The sequence below is a fragment of the Aplysia californica genome, unplaced genomic scaffold (assembly GCF_000002075.1).
Source record: "Aplysia californica isolate F4 #8 unplaced genomic scaffold, AplCal3.0 scaffold00155, whole genome shotgun sequence".
NCBI classification, from domain to species: domain Eukaryota; kingdom Metazoa; phylum Mollusca; class Gastropoda; order Aplysiida; family Aplysiidae; genus Aplysia; species Aplysia californica.
In genome coordinates, this window is record NW_004797425.1 from 588,974 (window position 1) to 605,020 (window position 16,047).

The following is a 16,047-nucleotide window of genomic DNA, read 5'->3' on the forward strand; positions in this document are numbered from 1 at the left end:
ATTGGGAGCAAAGTTGCATTTCTTTAGCTGCTCTGCCATAGGACTTCTCAAACCTGTAGGATTCATATCGGGGCTAATTTACTGGTGGCCACTCCAACGTTGGTATGATTTGGTTTTCCAAGAATTTTCTAGTGGCATTGGCCCTGTGCGAGAGTGCTTTGCAAGCATGCAAATGTCTACTAGAATGACCACATGACGAAAATAAGGGCAAGACATGACGTTCCAGCACTTGCACGATGTAGTCCACTAAACAAAGCGACTCGGTAATTCTCACGAGGGCGGTTTTGTTCATTCCACCCCGGACCACCCAAAAGCCATGACAGGTTTTTTTTACTTCTGTTCCTCACTGACATAATTTGTCCAAAATCTTACATTGTCCATGCGCAAAAAAGGTAGAACACAAAACCGATAGCTCCCAAACAAAAACAAAATCATTCTAATGAGCACATGTAATGTTAAGTCCAGGTTTTGCATGATATTCTAATCTGTTTGAAAATATCAGAAGATGCTGTTAATTACAGAGACAATAATATCCTCTTTTCATTTGATATTTAGTACGTGTCCATTCCACCAATGTTGATGCACCTCAATACACGCGCAAACACAGTTTTACATTTCTTTGATTTCGCAGTCTTGCCAAGCATGATTTTTTTTTACATTTTAAAGTCAACTTAGAGTGACCATATCTCGGGCGTCTCTTAACACAAATGAAATATTAGTGTGTCAACTGATGCAGAATTTATTTAGCTTTGAATTGGTCGCTGCGTGAGTATGTAGTGCTGGGCTAAAACACGATGGTTGGGTGATTACATTGTCAAGTTTCTTTTGGACGCTACTATATTATTATTATGGAGGGCAGTCATATCTAGTAGCCAACTTAGAAGTTGAGATTGTTCCAGAATGCTATCAGGTCTGTTAACCAGTAATAATATACAGGAAAATTGTAAAACCCATTGAGTTTGCTGTTGCGCGGGTTTAGCGCTATACTATATGCAGGCTACAAAAATGCTATTTACCATTTTTAATCTAGTGGGTTTGTTTGCTGACGATCGTTCAATAGGGCAGGTATCCTTTTCGTTGTCATTTGACCCCCAAAATTCTGTGATCATTGATTATATCTTTTTAACGGTTGACTCATTGTCACTCATACTTTGTACAGCACTTTGTATAAATTTGTTTAAACTTAATCATATTTTTCCACAACAGTTGAGATTTAAAAAAAACTTTTCTTCATTAAAATACTACAAATCTCTTTCACGCAGAAAATGGAATTCTTCACAGCACTTCCCGCTTCTCACGCACATTCTGCATACGCATACTACGACTTACGTCACAGCTCACTAGTGACAACTCTTAAGTGGCAAAACTAGTTACAAGAAATTAATTTTCTAGTGAAGACTTTTTGGGACTAAGATTTCTCAAAACATGCGTTCAATAAAGATAATCTCGCGATTAGAAAAAAAAAAATGACGGACTTTCTTTTAAAATCGATATTGTCCCAGCTGTAAACCTTTTAAAATCAGTAGAAACCCCCCTTTGGGATTTTTATTTGTATTTATTAAGGAATTTTCTAGAATAGAGCTAATAGGTGTTTACAAAAATATTGATATGTTAAGACAGATTGACACAAGTCACTATGAAAAAGCTGGAGAGTTTATGTTCAATAGTAGATGAGATATTTGACAATAAGTCGCGCCACAAATTTTAGACGGCACTTAATCAAAATCGAAGCGGTGGTTTCTACAGATTTTAAAAGGTTTAAGGCTGGGGCATTACATGTATTGCTTTTAAAAGTAAGTCCATCATTTTCTTTCTGATCGCGATATTATGCTTATTGAATGCATTTTTAGAAACTCTAGTGCAATAAAGTGTTCACTATAAAATTAATTTCTTGTATAGTGGAATCCTGTTATAACGAGAGGTAGGGGACCGGTGCGAAATGTCCGTTATACCAGGATTCTCGTTATAAGGAATCCAGTAATAAATTGAATGGAAATAATGAAGTAGGCCTAATCTATCAGTTTGGTGTTCTTTTTATTTCTTTTTGTTATTTCCCCTGATGATGACATTGTTCAACAAGACCTCTAGGTCTTACTTGATCAAAAATCAAATCAGGTTTCTTTCTCAAGCGCTAGCGATGTTGACAGCACGGCGCTGGCGATCAGAAAGAATGCGCTCTGTGCTAACTCGCCCGCTGTTTTGTCCCCCACCCCATCACACACAGTGGTGTGTTTCGTCTGCTTGTGCACGTTACTACACATTCACTCCATCCATCACAGCATTGTGACCTCTCTATCCCCGCATCGGAGAAGTGAGGGCATGGGTAGTGGTAGGCCTAGATAATCTAGACTAGGCTGGCCTATCACACGATGAGTTCTGCTTGTTTGCGCTTACCGCACCCTCCCCACTCATTCGCTCGGACCTTCATTGTTGGCAAACGTGGGCTCTCCTATTCTTTGTGTAGCTCAAGGAGTTGATGTGAGATCTTAGGTTTCGCTAGATCACCTACAAGTTTCTCAACTGGCGAGGTGTATATGTATATAACTGGCTTGTGCGCTGTGCACAGCAGCAGCAATATTCCGTTATAACCGACTCCCCTGGTTGTCCGATAGCGCTATAGTAGTATTTTATTTACAAAGATAAAGAAGGGAAAAAACGGGGTTTTAGAACAGTGTCTTTATAACAGACTTCTCGTTGTTTCAGGACTCGTTATATGTGGACTCCACTGTAACATGTTTGCCTCTAAAAAGTGTCATTGGCGAGCTGTGACGTAGGCCCTATGCGTATGCGTTAAGACAAATTGATACAAACTGCTGTGCAAAGCATGAGTGACATTGATTCACCTATTAAAGTTAAAGATATATTTGAGGATAATCTGTGCCACAAATTTTTGACTGCACTATGGTCTTGGTGTACTTTTAGTTTAAGTAAGACTTTTACGGCTTTTGCAACACAATAGGGTCATTTTAGTGCTGAAGATTAAAGGTGTTACAAGAAGGTAACAAACGCAAAAAAAAAGAGGTGAGATCAGAACGATAGATCTTAGATAGGGAAAAAGGAGCAAACCGGACCAGACTACCCTACCCGCAAACCACCTGCAAAGGTGTACATGATGGGGGAAACAGGAATGATTTTCAAAATATAGCCTGATACTAGTGATACAAGGTCAACATTACAGTTACCGTCTTTCTGCTTAAGCTATGCTCACCTGTGACCTATGTGTGGCATCGTGATGAAATCATGAAATCAGGCGCTCGTCAAAATTATGAATTCTTACCGATTTAAAAAACCAAATTTTAGCTCAACAGCTTTTATGTCCATCTAAAATCACATTTCAGTGTGGATTTTACAGAAAAACATTGATCAAATGCACAAATAGTGCAAATTTGTCATTTCCAAGGAGTCTCAAGCTTTGGAAGTCACCAAACTTGAGTGGCTTCTCTTTATAATTTTTTTTTTGACAGCAGCCCTCCCCCTACAATCGCAAATATCCCTTTACTATATACTTCTATTCAAAATAGATGGGACATTATTTTCATCAAAAGCAAGACTAATGCACGAACTTCAAAATGATATCAATAACTCCATTTGCCCCAACATTGACGAGCACCGGATTCCACAGCAGTTTTTGTCTCAATACTGGCATCTATTTAGCTGAGGCCTGTGTTTCCAGTCATAAATAACTCAGAAATAATGGTAAAGGCCTCTAAAAGATCTAGAATCTGGATCTGTCAACCTTAGGCTACTGTTTGCAGAACTTGTCTGCTATTGGAGACAATTCTTGGAATATCACAAGTTAAACACACCATTTGTGCTTGCAGAAAAGTAAGAAGTCCAACAAAGCCCAAAATGCTAAAAACATTGTCATGTAAGATGCCTAGCTGACGAGAGAGACAAAGGTTTGTAAAAAGCAAGGGAATTTTGCATCCTTATGATATGTAAGTGCAATAAATTACATTAATTAAAATTAATGTGTCAGATTCATAGACTTACACTTACAGTCCTACCAAAACAAGAGCCAAATTACAATAGCAGTACCACCCTCAAAGACAGCATTCTCAGACAGTCTGTCTAAAATTAGTCGGACCCGTTTTAACGGCCACCTATATAAGAAAATCACCTGTACAAATGGCCACTTCCCACCATGTGTCTTTTTTACATTAACATGCCACTAAGTTTGACTAAGTGAGACAGCCACTTTTCTCCAATTTTGACTCCACTGCAAAATTCTTAGAATATAATGCTTAACTGTGACGGAAGATTAATTTGGAAAAGGATGCAGAAAGTGCCACAAGTTCAAGGTTTTGTCTAATCCTGGGATTGTGCCTCTTGCCAATTAACTGAATGTTTCAGGAAACCTAGCAACAATGACCCTTAATTTGGACCTGGTAAGTAAAAATTTGCTTGGAGAAAAGACTGCTTGAAGTTGAAGACTTTCTATTACTAGTCTGAACTGTATGAGCTGTGGGCAGTCACTGAGAAGAAAGGTCATCAGAACAGCAACTTTGAAAAGAAGGATTAGACTAAAAATAGAAAACAAAGAGAAAGGCCAGCACATGCATTTGCTCTGGCAAGATATGCTCATTTCTAGCAGATAATCAATTGAAACTTAAATTGTGTCAACGGAGGCATAAAAAAAACTACATTAACATTTTTTTTTTCTATTAAAACTGAACTTTGCCATCACAGCTGCAGCAAAGGAAAAAAAAGGAGCCTATTGAATATAAATTGACTGAAAAAATGCTTGTCTGAAAGAGTGTGCATGACTGCAAGTGAGTCTAAAACAACACTCGGTGCATAATATTCATAGGCTGACACAGAATCATTTCTGCTCGGCTTAAAATAATTAAAACAAACAAAAACATGGTGTGACAAAAGCGTAAAACTCAGTAATAAAGATTTAACCACTCTCTTTATTTCTGTGAAAACCTCTTCGATTCATTCACAGCCTACACACAGACCATAAAAGTATTAAGAATAATGACAAATTGTTCCCTCTTAAAGTCGTCTTGCTTTCTTTGGTCGGTTTCCATTATGAGGGAGGGGTGTTGTATCTGTGATGGACGCCACATTGATGCCGGACATTTGAATTGCCTTCAGGGCAGGCTGTGGATAAAACAAAAAAGAAAGCAAACTAAAAGTAACAGCAACTGTAAAATACAGTCAAACCTTGTTATTTCATCCCCTTCATATCCCCAGGATTGGTTACTGACAGATTTTTCCATCGTATTTGTAGCACTTTTACATCGCTATCCATCGACTGTCTGAGTTGTTTGGTCCTTTAAAATAATGTAAACTTGCCCCAACACACCACCAGTGAACTGGCAGCCCAGAGGTACACACTACACACGGCGCAAGGCACCAACTTGTTAGATCCCTTTCTCATACAAACTTGGCCCCGCGACAAAATATCTGGTATTGTCAGACATTAACCTGGTGACCTCAAAGCTGGCCAGCCTCCCTGAGCCTTTAATTTTGTGAGGACTCACATTCAAGTCTACATGACAGGTCTGAATTTGCCACAGCCGTCACATGTGTGGTCACCAAACAAGATTACCCCAAAAATTTCAAACTAAATCCCTCAAAAGCAATAAAATCAAGCAGAATTCTTTTTCCACATAACTACCCTGCGACTCCCTACAAATCACACTACCGAGCCTGTTTTGTTCTTACCCTTGCACAACTGATTTTTAAATATTTCTATGAAGGTATTTTTAAAGTCCCAATTGACAACACTTACATCATTTGGGAGGTGGGCTCCCGAGCATAATATAACTGTCTTAAAACCTGCTCTATCAGTGCCCAAATACACAAATCCTTTGGCAACAACTTCTGTCTTCCATCCCTGTAGTAGGGAATGACAACTTAGTAAAATTCCTAGAATCTCTCTCCACATCTCTGCCGTGGGTTGACAAAACGCCTTTTTTTTTTCTTCACAGCAGTTTCGAGAAAAGGAGTTTTTTTTGTTAGTGTAGCCTAACGAAATTGGAATTTATTCAAAAACTAGTCACAGTTTCACTTTGATTTAACAAATAAAAATTTTGGCGCCAAAATGCAAAAAAAAAAAGCGTTTTGTCAGCTTACGGCAGATCTAGTGTAAATAAGTGTAAGAATTTAACGCTCTTACCAACACTGCTAGGTCATTTAAGAAGCAGGACCTCCAACTTTAGCTTCATTCTCCAATAGGAATGAGCCAAATGGGTTGAGGGCCTTCAAAACTCCACAAAACGACCCAAGTTCAAGAATGCCTAGCCTGGGATTCAAACCAAAACCACCCGCTCCATAGAGCAACACAATACTAACGTAGCACCCTCTCTGCTTGTTTCCCCCTGGCATTGGGTATAGGTAACCAAGACGGTCTGACCACTTGTCTCTGTTCTGTTCTAGCTCCACCATCTACAACACAGTATTTGGCCAACTGCCTAAAGGATGCTGGATGGACAAAGTCAACAGCAAAACAAACAGAAAGAGGTGGACAAAATATTGTCGCAACATGGTGAAATCTGGTGCTCCTCAATTTCTAGGCACCTTAAAGTTTGTTCATTTTTCTTGCTTTAGATGAAAAAAAACCCAACCCATTTACCTTTAACAGAGATTGAGATATCTGCCTTTGAAGGAGGTGTCAGAGGATAACTTTGTGAGAAAGTAGCCGCCAAAGTTTGGCAACCTCCAAAGCTTGAGTGTTTTTCGAAACTGCAAATTTACATTTGCTGTGCCTGTCATCAACGCTTTTTGGTAAATTCCTCACATAACTGTGATTTAAAATGGATATAAAAGATGCTGAATAAAAATTTTTGCCTAAAGGGCAGAAAAATGTTAGTTTCTATCATTTCATTATTTTGAAGAACCCTTGATTTCACCACGATGCCACACATGTTCTTTTTCGCTTTAGTGCGAGTTTCACGGCACTTGCAACTCAATAACATCATAAAAGTACCGAAGGTGAGAGGCGTTACAAGAGAGCAACAAACACAAAAAAAAGAAAGAGGAGAGATAAGGACGATAGATGTTTGATACGAAAGAAGGAGCAAACAAAATCAGAGCACCTGCCAACCACCTGCTCACATATCTTCTATTGTGGAAGGAAAAATAAAGGGTAAAAAAGTATTACACACCAGTCTTCCTGGGCCAATTCCTTTCAGGCACACTCTGACAGTTTTTACATCCTTTCTCTGGACATCCTGCAACAGATCATAAAATAGTGATTTTCTTATGCCGTAAATACATCGGATAAACTGTCTTCTCCTTGCCACATGCCCAATAAGAAGAAAACTATAATTCAGTTGACTTTAAATATGGTATTTAACTCTTGTGAAATTAAATAAATCAATGTCCTTCGAAAATCTAACATATTGCAAATATCTCCAAGCAAGAGACTTGCGTAGTGAAACAAGTGAGGTAACAGATAAAATAATTTGAGTGTCATTTTAACATTTTCCCCCAGACATCAACATACACAATTTCACTGTAATTCTTGCCTGCATAATCAATATTTGGAAGACAGTCCTCCTTTAACAGGTCGCTGTTACAAATCAGTTGTTAATAAAATCTTACGACTGGTTCCTTCCAGGGTACAAAATCGACAAAGAGGAAAACATGGAACAAAAAGTTTAAGCACAAAATTAGCATTGAAACTTCTAGGCTCTCACACAAACAAAGACATAATATATTAACTTCAATAGGTTCGGTACACCCTTAACCCCTTAACATGTCAGAATAATAATGACAATCAGCACCAGTTTCCTCTTATCTGTTTCCGACATGTTAGTCCACATCAGTACAGTGAGTCGGTCTTTCTGCATTTTTCCTCCAGTCATTTAACGTTTTTGTAGTCATAGCATTGATTGGGGAATCCTTTACAAAACAGTCACGCTTTGTCGCACTATCAGTGAAAGCCCCCCCCCCTCCCCCAGGAGCTCACTAAACATCAAGGAAATGAGACTTGTGTATTTTTCCTCCTTTACACATGTTCAGGTAAACACAGCTCCGATTAATACACACACTCAGGAGTTTTCCCAAGCACTATGCCTTTAGGTGGAGACTACTACTGTGCTAATTACTTAGCATTTTCACTAAATAGAGTGCTTGTCATACAGATAATGAAAGAGTCAAAATAAAAAACAAAATTTTGGAGCGCATCTTACCCCAGCTAAAGCAATGGCTGCTGCTTGGGCTGCTACATTTGTTCCTTTCCTGGCATTCCGGAAACCAACAGTCCCCTAAGAATGGAAATTATGTTACTGGTAGGTTCCATTCACTAAAGAAATAGCAATTCACTTCATACATAGAATATAAAAACCCTTTATTTTTAAAGGTTAAAAAGAAAGTACATTAAAAATAACACTTTACATGTTCAGATAAGGAATGAAAATGTGCCTCAGTTCATTAACATATTTCGAGTGCTTGTATAACTTTCATGGATTTACCATAATGTGTATACAACACCAAAGGCAAGAACTTATTCATACAAAAAGTAGCAGGACTTTCAAAATATATCAAAGCGAAGGAAAAATTATGGATCTTCTCAGACATGTGGACATATAATATTGCAAACTGACCATCACATTACACAAGCCAGTAACTAAAGCTAAAAAAAAATGTATGGTCTAGCTAGAACTATAAAGGTAAAAGATGCATTAATGCTTTAATATGACTACCTCCAATCAAAAGAATATTTCTTTTACTGGAAAGACCGTAAACTATTCCTTGTCTAATTCTTCCCTTGATGAGTTCAGGAACAGCAGTCTAATTTCATTCCCTACTATTTCGAAGCTTTCAGTACCAGATGCAAGTTCTACAAGTAACCTAAAGCACAAGAACATAATTCCTGCAAAATACAGGTTTTGACAGCTCCTTTTCTTTAAAGCATAAAACAAATATCTTATCATGCCACTGAAAGTTAACTTACTGCTGACTGTATAGCAAATACTTGTCCTGAAAAGAAAGAAGTTAATTAAAAATAATTAGAAGATTACTGAATTCCCAAACATAAAGCTAAACTGTAAACCAACCATTTGCATGGAAATAAATTTTGTATGTATGCATTTTTCAGACTTTCGATATACATATACATTTACTCCATACCTGGAGTTGTTTTAGCAATGCACTTCCGGTAAAATAAATCCTTCACCCGTGTAATATAGGCTAAGCTGATATCTCACATGTGAAATATAAAAATTTGCAAAATTTACTGTGTGCACTATATTCGCCTTTTAAGCTTTTGTAAGGAAAGTATAGACTTGAATCATAATATTCCTAGACCCTGCAATGTTATGGCAGTCGCTTTTTGCCCTCTGTAAAAACTTTGCTGCGAGGCCCACTCACCATTGGCGCACAAATGAAGTACCAAACACCAATCTCCCACGTCCCTATAGTAGAGAGTAGGTATAACTCTCTACATTGCCCTTAATCTTGTTCCAAATTGAGTCAAATGGTGTGCGCCATAGTGAACCGGGATTACGTCAGAATGCGGGGAAGCATTTTTAGTGCAATCCAAGCATTGTAAGCATGTCTAAGCCAAGGGCCTATACTAGCAAACGACTTCCAGCCTTTGGTTTGCTTTGGTTGCAAAGTTTAAAATGAAAGTTATCTCTATTCTCACAGCAACATGTCATAACAATAAATGCAGTTTCTTAATTTTTCTTCAGCTTGCTTTGCCTATGCTTACGTTGTTATTGTTGTGTTTGGGGTTTATTTCGCGAAGTGTGGCATACGAATCGCACAACATGCAAATAAGCGTGGCAAAAAATAAAGGAAAACAATCCAGATTTTTTCCAATCCATACTCTGACTCAGATGGCCATGAACATTTTGTTCTCATGAGAGACTCTTCAAAGGATCTTCTTGTTCAATTGGCTGGTCATTTGAACTTTGTTGGTCTGGATCTATTTCGCCAGCTGATATCAGTATGGTATAAAAAATTTATTACACTCGTTATTGAAGTAGACCATGATTTATCCTACTTGTGAAATTGTCAGTCGTAATCACTTGTTGTAGCTCGTGATAACAACTTGTCAATTTCACTCGTAGGATAAATCAAGATCAACCATCATAACTCGTGTAAAAAATTATTTATACACACACATTCCTTTTCTTGGTTCCAAAATAGCAAACATTTCTGCTACAATTTATCTAAGAATTTTTAACCATAGGAAGAAATCCTACTTAAAGATGTTCATCTTTTAAATCAATAATGGGAACATGGGAGAAAAAAAAGGAATAGATTATCGCAATGAACTTGTCAGTGAGGAGATCTACAACCCAATCTTAAATCCAATGCACAAACCTGTCTGTCCATCTGTGGCAGAAATTATAGTATTGTTGCTTGTAGACTTGATGTGAACAACTGGTATATCCAGGTATCTAATACCGTTGAAGTGCTGATTGTGGGTTTCAGTTGTAGGAAATGAAGTCGTGCTGCAGACGAGAAAAAAATATACAAAGATTAGTGCTTGATGGTCTACTGTGATAATAATTTCTTTTCTTCTTCACAGGCTACCATTGGAACCACTGACAGCTGTTTGACTTGATGGGCTACTATAGTCCACAATATCGAATATTTTCCCTATGCATCTGTACAGGCTTGGGGCTGTCAATGGCTGGGCTAAAAATGTTTTGGTTCTGAAAAGGTTTGTAAATGTTTTGGCAGTTGTAGTTTGCAGTGGGATTGGGTGGAAAGGGGTACAAATAATCAATGACTCAACATTCCTAATACAATGTCAAAACTACCCTGGATGGAAGCTGATCTTTGTAATCATATTTTCACAAGTGTTTTTTGTTCTTAACCTTAACTCTCATAAAGGGCTGATTTTTCAGCATGCTGTTTGTAACTCTAGACTACATTAGCTGATTTTTCGGCCCAATTCTTTCAATCCTAGAAAAGTGTCATTGTTAACTGTTATGTGCTGATTCCATTATGAAAGAGCTTGGCAAATTACAAACTCCCCCCCCCCCCCAAAAAAAAGAACAACAACTGATATTCTTATGAAGAGCTTGAGGATCAAGGTCATTGCTTTTATAATCACCTTCATTAACTACATTTTCTCCAATTACTTTACAGAAAATATATAGCTCATGGGCCCTGAGAGCCTTTTGTGGGCTCAAAATTTGGACTTTACATCATATAGTCTACTAATTTTCTTGTGAACATCTGCTCATTCTAGGACAATGAATTGTCAAATTAGGATAGGGTTAATAGACCTTAATGTTCTTTTTGCATTGCACATGGAGACCGGAGTGTGGAGTGAACTAAAAGAAATTCTGCAACCAAAGCATTTGTACCACCCATAATATAGAGGGAAATTCAAACTTAACCTTCCAAGCGCCCAATACAATGTGCTGTGGTGTCAAGGCTTATTCAAGGTTTTTAGAGTAAGGATAAGAAAATAACGAATAGCAAAAGAAGACAGCAAATGAGGTACAGATAACTATACATTTTCCAAAAACCTATGAGTTGAAGAATATTTTTACATTACTGAGGGTTAAAAGAATAAATGTTTCGGTGACCTTGACTTTCTATAATTGACAATGAATGTCAGATTGTATTTTGTTTGCAAATGTGTCCCTATTCCCTCAGTTTATCTCCAGTGAATATAAGACTTTTCAGTATAAGCTTTCCGAAAATGTATAGCTATAAAGGATTTTGATGAAAAACAGAATTTTTATACTCCTTCTTCATTCATAGTATGTCATGTCATTTTCTAAAAATAAATTCACGATAATGAATATGGAGAACACACTTTGCTTCTTTTAAACAAATGAAATTAAAACAAATAGGCCCTAAGTCAAACCAAGTGAAATTTTGTCTCTTATAATGCTATTGTATTGTTATATATTCAAACTGACCTTACATGCTCCTCTTTTTGGGAGTTAAACTCTGATCTGTGATGTGCACAATAATAAATCTATTCGTTTCACTCACGATGGAGACATCAATTTCTTTAGCTGAATTTAACTTTCTGTTGAATTCGAGTTCCACTATAACAGGTTGAATTTTAAAGCTTTGTGAACGCTCCAACTTAGTCAATCGGCACAAAATGTCTAAGACAGATTCCCTATAAATACAAATTGGTTAATAAATCATAACACATATTTTTCATCCTTAAGATTTCTGCACAATTGCACCCTCACCATTCTGTGATATAGGATTATCTGGCGTCAGTACAATCTAGCCTGTGGACATGAAATGATTTTTAAATTCACATATGCACATACCCATAAGTTTTGTCATAGGTAAGAGGTTCTTTGTCTTTTGGAACTAAGTGGCTATCATATGATTCATCTGCCTGTCGAACAGAGTCTTTACTTCTGTCATATCTCTTGTAGCCTCCCTCAAGAACTGCAGAAGTACCTGAAACAGCACAGGAAAAAAAAAGAGATTTTAGAAACGATTTTTACAGCATACAGAGATGTCAGTTGTGCTTTATAATATATTATAGAAATATGTGTGTGTGTGTGTGTATGAGAGAGAGAGAGTGTGTGTGAGAGAGAGAGAGAGAGAGAGAGAGAGAGAGAGAGAGAGAGAGAGAGAGAGAGAGAGAGAGAGAGAGACAGAGACAGAGAGTGAGAGAGAGAGAGGAAGAGAGAGAGGGAGGGAGGGAGGGAGGGAGGGAGGGAGGGAGGGAGGGAGGGAGAGAGAGAGAGAGAGAGAGAGAGAGAGAGAGAGAGAGAGAAAGAGAGAGAGAGAGAGAGAGAGAGACTTCTTCTGTGGGAGTCAATCATAGTCAATTACAGGATGATTCAAACCTTGATGTAATTTTAATGCAGTGAATAATAGCACATGGGACACGCAGATGAAACATAAGTTATTTGAAAAAATAATATGATCTGGAAACTACTGGATAGAAGCTAGTCCACTGCAGACTCAAATCTGTGGCAAACTGAATGCCATTCTCATCTGTTTCCAATGCTCTCAACTGTTCAAAAAGTAATAAGTCTTGTACTTGTACAAAAATGAAACAGACGGAGGTAAAAATTGTTCTTTCAATCCCACATGGGTGCAGAAGCACTAGAACTGATTTTTTTAAAGTTGGGGGCAAGCCCCCCTTTATCTCCACAAGTACGTTTCTTTACAAGTATAATATTACACTACTAGGTAATTAGGCCTATTATCTTGTATAAAAACATCTTATATATTTCATAAACTAATAATGATAAGGTAGTGTTAATTGCCACCGAGTGACGCGGTGGCAATTGACAAAAATTGACTTTTTGTCAATTGCCACAGAGTAAATTGGAGCTCTTTTGCGTTGGTGGGTTAGATCTAGCTTATTGTGCTCGACAGGGCTGGATCCTGCTCGTCAAATTTGAGAGTGGCGATTCGCGATTCAGTCGGCTTCAATGAATCGGGAGTACGCGAGCGCTCGTGGAGCTGTGGCGGAACACTGACTGAAACGGAACAGTGTCATATCAACGCGTCTTGACGAGCGCGAGTCCCACTCTTGATGTTCCGCCATCCTCTCCGCCCCACACCCTTTGTTGCGCTGCTCTATCAACTGACCTCAATTAGTGACCCCCCATAAATCCCCCCCCCCCCAACCCCACCATTCGCTAAAACAATGGCTCCAAAAAATTCCTTCTGTCTATTGGTTGGACCCCGTTCATTTTGTTTTAATAGGGGGGTTGGACTATACCATCTTTTGTAAAATAAGGGGAGCCATACTAAGTGTTCCGTTCCATTCTTGCGCTCGTGACTCGACTCAGCAGTAGGTTAAACAAGCCACAAGGTGGTGACAGCGACAGGGGAGTAAATCGGGAATCGTTTGGCGATACTGTTCCACGTTCCGCTGAAGTGAATCGTGAATCGCGTTCCGCAGGAAAGAGTGGCGATTCAGTTCCGTTCTCGCGCTCGTGGCCCAGCCCTAGTGCTCGAGTGCTCGCGTTGTTGTGCGTTCGCCTCTCTGTCCTTCTGTGTGTGTGTGTGTGTGTATGTGTGTGTGTGTGTGTGTGTCTTTTCCTGACCCCCGTCCCCCGATTTAGGTTCCCCGATATAACTTGAATTTCTGCTTGAGTTTGAGTGCGTTTGTGACCTTCTACTTCTAGAATTGCCTGTGTTGGTTCTACACCAAAGTGTAGGCTAAGGCTAGCCTAGATCTAGGCTTATGTCTCTTTGAAAACACGCCAAGTTGGTACCGTAGCTCTAGACTAGATGCTCGTCCAATGAAATTAGTTGAGAACAAATTGACCCATTAGACACACATTATGTATAACTATAATGCTAAAGATAGTGTTGTTTTTCAGACTTGACACCGCTTCACTCGGTGGCAATTGACAAAAAGTCAAGATTTATCAAGAAACTGAGAAAGCTTCCACAATTCAGGCAGAACTACACATAATTATTATTATAGAAACGATGGCTACTAGATCTAGATCTAGTACTGGGGGTGTCAAATAGCATGGGAGCTGTTGAGAATGCGGCGTTGCAAATAGCCCCTGCCATTTATAAAAGGGAGTGTATACAGACCCGGTAACCGGGAAAAAAGTTACGAAGTATACAGACCCGGTAAGGGAAATCTTTTGTGATTTCGGAAAGTTTCAGCGCCCTCTTGGCTCAGGGTAGACCTAGGTTCTTCTAGACCTATAGCCTATACACATGTCTAGATCTAGACTGACAGACATTTATAAATCATACATCTAGTTTCGAGGCCTAGATCTAAATGAAGATTGCGGATGTCTTTTCGATGAACGATCGTTAATCTTCTATTTTGGAGTTGGATGAATCAATAAGACAATTTGAAGAAAAAAAACAAAGTCATGATTTCAATCAACCAGTCACCCTCTCTATTTGTCCGCCTCTCTCCCCTCTTTTTCTGCCTCTCTCTCTCCTCTGGGTATACATCGCTCACCTTGCTCTCTTTCTCTTTGTTGTCTATGTCTTTCTTTCTCCCCTACTAACTTTCTCTCATTCCCTCCTGTCAACTGAGGCATCTGATACAGTGATAGGCTATTTGCCAGCACTTCCCCCTCTTCTCTATCCCCCTCATCTCTCTCTCATACACACACTCTACCGGGTCTGGGCTCTGAAACTTTCAGAAATCACAAAAATTTCCTGTACCGGGTCTGTATACTTCGTGACTTTGTTCCTGGTTACCAGATCTGTATACACTTCGTTTATTTATTATTTTATTTCATAAAATCATTCAGATGGAAGGATAATTCGTCGAATTTCTCTCAAAATCAAGATTCTAGAATCTAGATCATCTAGAACTTTACTTTTTTATTTAAAAAATTTTTAGAAGAGGGTTTGGTGCTTTTTCGGTAGTTCCCATCCCCCCTTATTTGAGCCTGACCTACATCTAGAAATCTACATCTATACGTTTGATGCGCGGCGAGCTAGGACATCAAACCTAACAACTGTAAAACATTATATTGTGGTAAAATTCAGGGGGGCATATTTTTGTTAGGTCAGGGGGGCTTCCCCTGAAATCCCCCTTCTCTTGGGGCAAATACCGGCGAATAACAATAGCGGGGTGGGAACTACTGAAAAAGCGCCGAGGGTTTTACGGCGGAACTTTACTTCGTAAGCTAATTAACTAATATGAACTTACAAATATTTCTGTACAGCAGCTCATGCCCTTGCCGTTTGCATGCTCGTACGGCACATGTGAACGGTATTCTCTGGAGAAAGCTGTTCATTACACTACCACTAGGCCTACCGGCACTCAATTACGACACTGAGACGAGCTGTGTTGGTGGCGGTGGTGGTAATGCCAGTACAAAGGTGATGGCGGTTAGGCTACAGAACTATGGGACTAGGCCTATAAAATTATGTTGAAGACTAAGCAAGGTTTGGTACTGGCTTGGGTCTTATCAGCTCACTGATAAATCGGTTTGACTTTTGTAAACTTTAGATCAGATCTATCCACTCTTTTCCCTTCGGTTGGTACACATCTCTGATATCAAAACGAAAGGTCGAGCTGAAGCAAAACCAGCAGTACTCCATCTACGCAGAGTTAACTCCCTTCGATTGATTGAATGTAAAAATAGGAACAGTCCCCTCGAAAGCGGATGTCTCAAACTTGTGGCTGATCGTTTTGTGGTCGTAGTTTGA

At 38.8% G+C, this 16,047-nt stretch overlaps 1 protein-coding gene across 1 annotated transcript; it reads right to left on the reverse strand.

The window, feature by feature from the left end:
• Window positions 1-4,890: 4,890 nt before the first annotated feature.
• Window positions 4,891-15,967, reverse strand: LOC101852471 (30S ribosomal protein S11). The gene is made up of 7 exons (XM_005097465.3): window positions 15,545-15,967; window positions 12,213-12,348; window positions 10,285-10,415; window positions 8,909-8,934; window positions 8,145-8,219; window positions 7,116-7,181; window positions 4,891-5,106 (listed from the first exon to the last, which is right to left on the reverse strand). Exons 1-7 carry the CDS (start codon window positions 15,630-15,632, stop codon window positions 4,999-5,001), a joined length of 630 nt encoding a protein of 209 aa, XP_005097522.1. The 5' UTR covers window positions 15,633-15,967; the 3' UTR covers window positions 4,891-4,998.
• Between the last annotated feature and the right edge of the window lie 80 nt (window positions 15,968-16,047).